We start from the raw sequence: 9,555 nt of genomic DNA, 5'->3' as shown, positions 1-9,555 counted from the left end.
TTCTTTTTATACATGTTTCTATAGTAAATTTTCTCGAACATTGGCTACCCAATTCATAGTGGAATAACTTTCTATCAGGGACAACTTTTCACAGTACTGCTGCCTATATGTAAAATTATCAAATGGGACACAACTTTAAGGAACATATTCATTTAATTAAAGTATTTCTCGCTCAGGAGTTATATCTTAGTATAAAGATATTGTTGCGATCAAACATTGGGACATTGCATAGCAAAGTATTCAGATTCTGTTGGCATTTAATCTATTCCAGGGGTGTCAAACTCAAGGCCCGGGGCCCGGATCTGGCCTGCTGGGTCCTTGGATCTGGCCCAGAGGGCCACCCTAGAAACAGCGAAGGACTTGCCCATGGTGCCTCTGCCAGCAAAAACAGGGATTGGGAGGGCTGCACATGGCCTTCCTGAGCTCTGGTTTTCTCTGGTGGAGGGTTGCAGGAGGCTGTTGCAGCCGAAAATGGAGCTCGGGAACCCATTTTCGCTGGCAGAATACTCAGGCCATCACAGATGCCCCTGACACGAGTGACGTCGAGCTGGCCATGCCAACCCCAGGCCACCTGAGTTCAAACACAACCCTGATATGGCCATCAATGAAATCAAGTTCAACACTTCTGATCTATCTGATAACATGAACATGAGTCTTATGTCCTTATAATTGTTCTTGCCTTTAAGCAAGCATTCTGATACTGATAAAGAATGAAAACTGAATAATAAATGGACCCTATTTCATATATTGCATGGGGCAGGGATTGGCAATGTGGTGCTTAAAGGCATTAGGATATCTATCACCACCTAAAAGTGATGATCCCGGCAGGTCTAAAATAAATGAAAACTGATTTTAAAAAGACAGCCATTGGTTTAGAGATTTAGTGAAAATATAACAATCCATTTACTGTCCAACATTTTCTTGGAAGATAGGAATATGCAAAATTCATTACAAATAGCCTTTATTCTTTAATACCTGTTGTCATTTAATCTGTAGCCCTTTTGTGTCCTCAATTCATGTATGGAGCAGGAACTTATACTTAAAGTTACCACCAACAAATTATGTTAATAGAGTGCTAATATGTATTAGCAAAGAGCCAGTTTAGTGTTGTGGTTGAGGCATCAGGCTCGAAACTGGGAGACCGAGTTGTAGTTCTGCATTAAGTCTGAAACCAATTGGGTGACCTTGGGCCAGTCCACGCTCTCAGCCCTAGGAAGCAGGAATTGGCAAACTACTTCTGAACTCTTGCCAAATGATAAATAGGCAGGCAGCTAGCTAGATTGTTGCTACCTTGACTACAAACAAGGCTTTAATTTTTTTCCAGTGCCCTGAGATTTCCCTAGTTGAAGATTTCTTCAATTTTACAAAGTTTTAATGAACAACTACAGATGTCTTACGATTGCCTTTTATTTTGTAATTTCAGAGACTATCTTTATCTCAATTACATCTCAGATGCAATTATTTTTCTTTGATGCTGAGTTTGTATTTTTAGTTTTTCCTTTTGTTATTTTCCTGATATTTTGCTACTGTTATTTCCATATAAATACATACACATAACTACACAATCAGCATCAAATTGTTATATATTATTAAAGGCGTTTTTAAATTATCACTTGTATTACAGGTTTTAAACTAATCTCTTATCATGGTTTTATCAACTATACGGTAGTTTCTGAAATTTTCAGCTTCTGTCTTCATTTATCTTACCAGATGTGCCTTCCATTGACCTATCCATTACTTTAATCAAGTTCTTTTTAAACATTTAGGTGGAATAGAGTACTTTGGGAAATTGATTCTAACATATCAGATCATTGGTGCTTCCGCAGATACAGATTAAGTGCTGTTGTTTGCCAGCTTATGCTACAGGCAGTATGCTCTTGTCTATTCAATATTTAACATTCCCCCAAAGCTGTGGTGCTGAAATTCCAGTTCATTGTAATATCTGTGGAAGGTTGAAACTGTTGTCCCCCCCCCACTTCACTCCCAGAAAAAAAGAGTGAAAAATTGTACAAGAAAATGCATTTTATTATTTTTTAAAGTTTGCTATACATATACATATCACAATATGTATAATCAATTAAACCAATCAATATGATAAAAGGCAACATTAAACCAAAAGCAGAATAATAAGAATTAAGAAATCTGAGCAAATAATCAGATCTTAGTTTTATTTTGGCAATGCTGATTCAGCTGAATCTTCAGTTTTCTGCAGCTTTAGTTCAGTAGCTCTAGCTTACTGAATATGCTTATGTTTACTGAGTACGTCCTCCACACTCTAAAACTATGGAACCAATAACTTTAGGTTGCAATTTTACTAAAGAGAGCATGAAATTCTTTTAGAAAAGTGGCTCTTAATACATAGACAAAATGCTGATGACAATTATGCCTTTCAGCAAGTATACAAGCACTTATCCAAATCAAACCAGGTTCAAAATTGAATGAAACATTAAAAATACAAAGCAGATTGCAATTCCATATTGAATTTGGCATGCTGTGATTACTGTATTGCTATAAATCAGTTCTTGATCTAGTTCTTAATGATTTCTAAATGCTGAGCCCAAAGTCCCAAGTGGAGATCAACTAGAAGGCCTTCTCACCCCTATAAGAACCTTACCACCACTGCAAAGCAGCGTTCTCTCCAGGAATGGTGGAAACATCCACATGATTATGGTGACATAATGGCAGGAGCTCTTTCTCAGCCTCAGGTAGCAAAGTTGCTCTTTTCAGAGGTCATATTCATGCCACAAGCTACAAGAAAGAAATTTAGAGCATGGTTATTGTCAGGGGAGGCCTTGGTTGACTTCACATGGCCACTCCCATCTCTGTCAAGCAGCTGGAATGGGCTTGACTGTCTTCTGTGACACAACAGCATCCTTTTTTGCAGACACAATTTTATGGTCAACTTAAGCAAATTTTCCATCTGGAGTCAGTTCTTGTCCCACAGCTCTCAACTTTCAAAGCTAGCATGTTCTTGGCCAAAGCGGAGGAAGAGGGGAATGACCTCATGGAAGGGAAGCAAAGGGAGACCATATCTGGGACCTCTTCAAATTCTCATCACCTTAATGTTGGGTCCTCACAGTGCACTTACTCCTATACACTGAAGCAACTAAAAAAATTAAGCACCAATCTACTTGGATGGAAGGCTCCGTTATTACACTCTGTTTAGCTTTGTAAAGGTTACATACAGCTCTAAAACAGCGATGATGAACCTTTTGGGCTTGGTGTATCATAAATTTTGAAAATAACTGACTACTACTGGTATGTCATTGCCCCTCCTCAAGCAAAAGATTAACAATTCTTTATATTTTTATTTATAAAAAATATAGTCCATGTGACGCTATATATTATACAAAGAAACGTTAAATAATTACAAAAATGAAATACCGGTACAATTAAAACAAACTCAGTTTTGGAGGGTTCGGGGCTTTGTGAGAATACATCCATTCTCATGCAGCCTCCACAAGCTCCAAAAATTCTGTCAGAATGTGGCATGCCTTCAAGAACAGTTGTTGGTGATGCTGGTTTATCAGCCAAAATGTGGCATATCACTTTTGACGTGTGTCAGAGATTTGCTTTCACTGTTCTAAATACATGGCTATAAATGTTAAGGCTATAAATACAGAAGGAATTAAGCTTCCTTACTTGAATACATTTCACATTGCTACAAGACATTGTCTTGTAGAAAAGACATATCTGAAGTGCCACCTTTGTTCTGACTTCTATTCTTGTTGATCCTAACTGATACTTTTCTCATGAAGTCAGCATACGTCTTTGTTACTAACAATTCTACTATGATAACAAACCAAGAATACTTGAGCTTTAAGGAAAGAATGCTGGCTGTGCTCCTGCATAAATTCTATATTCTGAATGTGAATGGCTGGAAATTTTATCCTGGTTTACCTTATATCTCACTTTTTCTATAATCTGAGTCTTTTCTTTAGAGAGATAGTTACAGCCTATTCACACAAATGTGCCGGAATTTATCCCAATAATCCATGGTATTTTTCATAAATTTGTTCTTTCTGATGGATAGTTTTTTTTAAAAAAATCAAGGGAATGAAAAGTGTAGAAACATAACATACTGACCTATATATAACAAAAGGATCCTCATTATACTTCAGAAGCAAATCCTGCACTGTTGTAGGGGGATTGAGTCCTAAGAATTTGGCTCGTTCCCAGCGCTGCATACGGGTGATTCCTGTCAGCAGAAGAAAGTGATTCAAGAATGTAGTATCTGCAGGAAGCTTCCTAATCAGTTTATCTGAGACAACTGTGGTTATGAGAGTTTTAGGGTGATTTATGAGCTCCTTTTTTATGTTACTATTGTTGTTTGTCTGACATTATCGTTCATGGTATTTTACAGTACAAGTGTATATACTTCAGACTTGCAAGCTCTATTTAGTACTTGGATCCATCATTCAAAGCTAAGAACAGAAGACATTAACTTGTTTTCTGGGCCACAATGGAATATGGAATTCTTTCTGGTAAATATACAATCATTTTTTTTACAACTGATCTTAAATTATACAGTGTAAATTTATTGGGTAGGATAGTTATTTTTGTTTATTTTTTGCTACATTAAACCCTCAATTTTACAAAATGACATTCAGCAAATTTTGGATGCAACAGCATTCTACTTGCACTTCACTCCCTATTAAACTGTTGTTTCTATAACAGTCTGGACAACTGACATAAAGACATTGTTTGCATTAATTTAAGTATATTTGCATAATAATAATTTATTAATAAAATTATTTTGTTTGGGAATGATAACAAAATATGTTAATTTGGATTGAATGGCTATTTAGTTTTAGTGAACTTATTTCTTCCCAAATAACTATTAAATCAATGATGTATTGTGTCAATAAATAACTGGGAATAATAATTGCTGATCTACTGCAAATATTCAATGCATCTGCAACACAATATGATATACCATTTATGAATCATTTCTTTATAGTGTGTAAGTTTCTGATAAAATGAGGCTATATTTCAAAAACTTGGCAGAAAGTAAACAACAGCCAAGAAAAGGCAAACATTTACTTATTTCACGATATGTACCATCCTTGGGACTTCGTTCAATAGATAACTAGACATTCTTACCAGTGCAGGGACCATATTGCCGGCTGAGATCAAATTGCTTCAATATTTCCAACTGATCAGGTTGTGCGGTATCTTGTAGGTGAGATTCTGCTTGAGGGTGAGATTCTGCTTGTAGGTGAGATTCTGCTTGAACTACCGGTAAGTCTGAGAAGCAATCAACCCATTAGTGTTAATAGGTGGAGTGCTGGTATTTTTCCTTGCATAAAGGGCTTAGGGTGGCACTTAACCAATCGTGGTACTACCTCCTCTTTAGCCAATTCCAAAATTTAAATGGCCACAGCCATGCTGTTTGCATCTCTCCAGCTATACCAGTGTTTCTCAAATTTGGCAACTTTAAGATGTGTGGTTGCGAATTCCCATAATTCACCAACTTTCACACAGGGCAAGGGGGGGATTCCCAAATAAGATTTGAATTGCATTAGTATCATTAAACTATTGCTAATCATGGGAACTCCCTATTATGCATGCATAAAGCAGAATTAGAAGATGGCATTTCATAACTTTTCAGATTTCATTTATGTATCAATTTCTATTGTACAAACTGGTTTGCAAAAACTTCCCTCAAAGCAGCATCCAAGACATTTTTCAGGCCACCAAGAACAAAGAATCAGGTAAATATGGCCTCAAAAACTGCATGAGCTCTTCTTTCCCCACTACATACCTGTGGCAATGGGGCATGGGGGGGGGGGCTATGCAAGAAGTTGTCGAGAACCCAATCTTCTTTACTGTCTAGAAAAAATTAGGTTTCCATAGAAGCTGCTGGGAATGTTGGAGTGACTGCAGGAGAAGATCATTGCTCCCCTTTTCTAATGAAAATATTTTTTCTCTCTCTCACCATCTCCTCCCTTTTTCATTGTTCTGAAGTTCTATTTTTAGTAATGGAACTAACTTGGAGTTGTAATTTACTAAGAGCCTTGTCAGCCAAGGAATGTCAGTTGGTGGGGAATAGGAGACATGTCTTCTCTACCAAAGTCCCTGCCCTTTGTAATAGTCTCTCCTTAACAGTTGAGGATGACTCTGACACAGTTGGCCTGTAGTAAGGCTCCAAAGACCTGGCTTTCCACCTGGCCCCCAAATGTGTGAAGGGCCCCATTTCCTATTGACATTTTCTCAGCTGCCATATATATTTAATTTTGTACCATATGAGTGGTTTTAATTATTATCGTTCACTGGGCAGAGACCATTGTTTGAAATGGGCAGCTATGGAAATTGAATAAATCTACCTGGTGAGGCATCTGCCAGGACATCAGGCACAAAACAAACAAACAAAAAAGACCAGAACAGAGGCTGCCCATTTTGGGATTGGAATTCCACAACATTGCTGACTTGTTGAAGCTATCCTAATGGGATTGGCAGAGCCAAATGCTAGAAGACCTCTCTTTGGGTCCAGCAAAGGCTGGGATTAGAAGCATTGCTAAAGTTCCCTTTTGCCTCCAGTGACATCAAGAAAGTAGAAAGAACTGGGGAATGGGATGGAGGTGTCCTACTAACCATTGAAAGGCTCACTATGAGCAAGGGTTGACTTGATGACCCCAAGATACTCTCCAGCTCAGTGAGGTCTAGCCCTGCTTGCAAAATCACCTACTGGCTGAGAAGGAGACTAGGGCTTATTTTCTGGCACGGGTGGAAAGAGTAAAGAAACAGAGGAATCCATCCACAATACCAAGCCATTCCAATAGCTGAAGCCGGGAAGGAGATGGAACCCACAAAGGCGAGATTTGGGGGGGGGGGTTAGCCCATAGAAGTGCTTACCCTGCGGTGGGCTCTGAGTCTCTTTTCTTTCTTTCCTGCCTTCTTTCTTTTTCACCACTTGGAAAGAATCGGTGATGAGTCCTTTCCTGCTCATAGCTCCATGCGAAGTTCCCGAGCGTCTCTCCCGGCTGCTCCCAGTGAAGTGGAAAGAGAAGCGGAGAGGCTTAGACCAGCGGCCCCGGCTCCAGTTCCTGAAGGTCCGGAAGAGGCGAGAAGCCGCTACGATTCACCCCCAGCTGCCCGCTTTCGAGCAGAGGGTTCCGGTCTCATTCCCACCTGCGAGAGCGACTCCCCACCTCTTCAGCGGGGAAGAAGGAAACCTTCTGTGCTCCCCGCTCCAGTTTTATAACCTAAGGAAGCTTCTCACTGCCCGGTTAAGGCTGGGAGACGTAGACAGCACCAAATCCTCCTCTCCCTTGGGCAGGGGAGAAAATCAACGGGACGCCCCTCAATTCTCAAGCATACTCATCCCTCGCGAAGGAAAAAAGCAGAAGGGGCCGATTCCCCCGACCTTCATCCGAGCCTTCGCTCCCCATGGTGCCACCCCCCCCCCCCGCAAGACTCGAGTAAGGCTTTCCTTCGCCAACAGCCGCGTCTACATTTTATTCCCAAGGGAGCCGGAACCATCCATCGAGGGAGAGAAAAGCAACATCGAGAACCCAAAGGGGCTTTTTTCAAGAGGCAACTGGACTTTCTGGGTTTTTTTTTCGTTGAAGACGTTTCGCTTCTCATCCCAGAAGCTTCTTCAGCTCTGAGTGGGTTCCATTCCCCACCGTCCAAACAGAGCTGAAGAAGCTTCTGGGATGAGAAGCGAAACGTCTTCAAAGGAAAAAAAAAACCCAGAAAGTCCAGTTGCCTTTTGAAAAAAGCCCCTTTGGGACAACCTTGACCTGAATGGCTGAGAATCTCCCTAGACATTTAGCAACATCGAGAAGAAAGAAAGAAGCTTCCCCCTCCCCGCTTTCTCCTACTGAAGAAAGAGAAGCCAACCTAGGAGAAACGCGGCGGCCGCCCTCCTCACGAGTCGCCACGGGTCCAAGCAGTGCGCGGAGCGGGGAGGGAGGCTCAGCTGCGAAGCTCGTTGCCCAACAACCCGGAATCGCCCGTGTGGCTTGTAGTTGTTGTCGCGTTGGTTCAGCCAATGGCGGAGCTGCTTTCGCTTTGCCTTGGAGGGAAGGGGAAAGAAGGCCTCTGCCGGTGGCCGGGAAATGTCCCGAATGGAGCCTTCTCGCAGCGTCCTTTTATAAAAGGCACTGGTTGCTCTGCTGAGATCTGTGGGAAGGGACACCCACTGCGAGGTCTTTCAGGCATTCAATTCAAGAATCGCTGAAAGTTTACCCTGTAATTAACTTTATTAAGAATGATTATTCCGAGGCAGTTCGGTGTAGTAGTTAAGGCACCAGGCTACAGGGGACTGTAAGTTCTAGTTTCGCCTCAGGGGCAAAGCTGGCTGAGTGATCTTGGCCCAGTCACTCTCTCGTGGATATTGATTTGATATTGCTACTTCCAAAAATGTTGCCCTGTTGGCCAGGCCATGGATTGACCCAGCTAAATGCCGATTTGTTTTTTCCCTGGTGTGAAGTAGCTAATTGTCACACAAGGCTGGATTTTGTTTATTGTGCCCAGGGTAAAAGAATGTGCTCTTGGGACTACATCACAAATGAAAAGCCTCCAATATCCAAATGAGCATAGTTTTTTATATAGTTTTGGAAAACTAAGACACATGATCATTAGCAAGCAAGGGGCAAAAATAGAATGGAATAGAATTCTTTATTGGCCAAGTGTGATTGGACACACAAGGAATTTGGTGCGTATACTCTCAGTGTACGTAAAGAAAAATAAAATAGAATACATTCATCAAGAATCATAAGATACAAAACTTAGTGATAATCATAGATTACTAATAAGCAATCAAATTATACAAGGAAACAAATAAAACAATAAAAATACAAAATATTAAATTATTCATAACCCTGGTAGAGAGTAACTTTCCCAGAAGTTGGGTTCCTTGTTAAAATGTTACAGCTCTGTCCCTAATTGATAGGGTGGGTAATTAAGTATACAGTTAGTTGATTTATCTGCATCAGGAAAGGGGAAGTTAACCCTGAATAAGTTGTTGGCCTGCTTCCAGTTCTTTGATCAAGGATATCACTAGCTTTCCAGGAATTTTAGGCAAGGATATGAAGCCCAAGAATGAGAGGTCCCAAAAGAAAAACATCTAGGAGCAAAATGAAGGTTTTTCCAACAAAATGAGGTTTCTCTGGCTAAAACTAGCTGCACCAAGCCTACACCCCTGCAGGTTTTTATAGTCCATGCTCAAAAGTACAAATTCAGCCTGGTAACCTCATATCATGTGGCTTTCTGGCACCATTAATATTTCCTGGAGTTTTCTGAACAGATCCAGTCATGCTTAGTTTTAGAGATTTTGCCACTAGACCATCTCCACATGTACTGGGTAAAATAACATGATGTCCTTGTTAGGCATGCAGACAATGTGAAAATTACTGAAAATAATCCATCCCTATCACACTTCCTTCTTTTGAATGACTTTCTGACTTGTCAGCCTTACCCCCAAGCACTGAACTGCTTTTCAATCGTGGTCTTTGCTCCTCCTAAAAAGGGAGCCCATTTGGCCAATATTTTGGCATTCCTCGTGGGATAAGATTTGATACCTCCTGATGTGCAGCTTCTATTTCTGGG

At 40.5% G+C, this 9,555-nt stretch overlaps 1 protein-coding gene across 1 annotated transcript; it reads right to left on the bottom strand.

Annotated features, from left to right (window-relative positions):
* Nucleotides 1-2,002: 2,002 nt before the first annotated feature.
* On the bottom strand, nt 2,003-7,964 carry POLD4 (DNA polymerase delta 4, accessory subunit). Its single transcript, XM_032218532.1, has 5 exons — nt 7,846-7,964; nt 6,856-6,983; nt 5,104-5,247; nt 4,087-4,198; nt 2,003-2,748 (listed from the first exon to the last, which is right to left on the bottom strand). The coding sequence occupies exons 2-5, from the start codon at nt 6,947-6,949 to the stop codon at nt 2,724-2,726; spliced, it is 375 nt and encodes a 124-aa protein (XP_032074423.1). The 5' UTR covers nt 6,950-6,983; nt 7,846-7,964; the 3' UTR covers nt 2,003-2,723.
* Nucleotides 7,965-9,555: the final 1,591 nt, after the last annotated feature.

Source organism: Thamnophis elegans, chromosome 1, assembly GCF_009769535.1.
Source record: "Thamnophis elegans isolate rThaEle1 chromosome 1, rThaEle1.pri, whole genome shotgun sequence".
Classification (NCBI taxonomy): domain Eukaryota; kingdom Metazoa; phylum Chordata; class Lepidosauria; order Squamata; family Colubridae; genus Thamnophis; species Thamnophis elegans.
The sequence above is the reverse complement of the archived record's forward strand: the minus strand, read 5'-3'. Positions and strand labels throughout refer to the sequence as shown.

Coding starts and splice junctions, on each gene's coding strand:
- POLD4 (XM_032218532.1), bottom strand. CDS start 6,949: ATGAGCAGGAAAGGACTCATCACCGATTCTTTCCAAGTGGTGAAAAAG. Junction 5,248..6,855: donor GACTCAGAGCCCACCGCAGG/GTAAGCACTTCT, acceptor ATTGCTTCTCAG/ACTTACCGGTAGTTCAAGCA. Junction 4,199..5,103: donor GCAATATGGTCCCTGCACTG/GTAAGAATGTCT, acceptor TTCTGCTGACAG/GAATCACCCGTATGCAGCGC.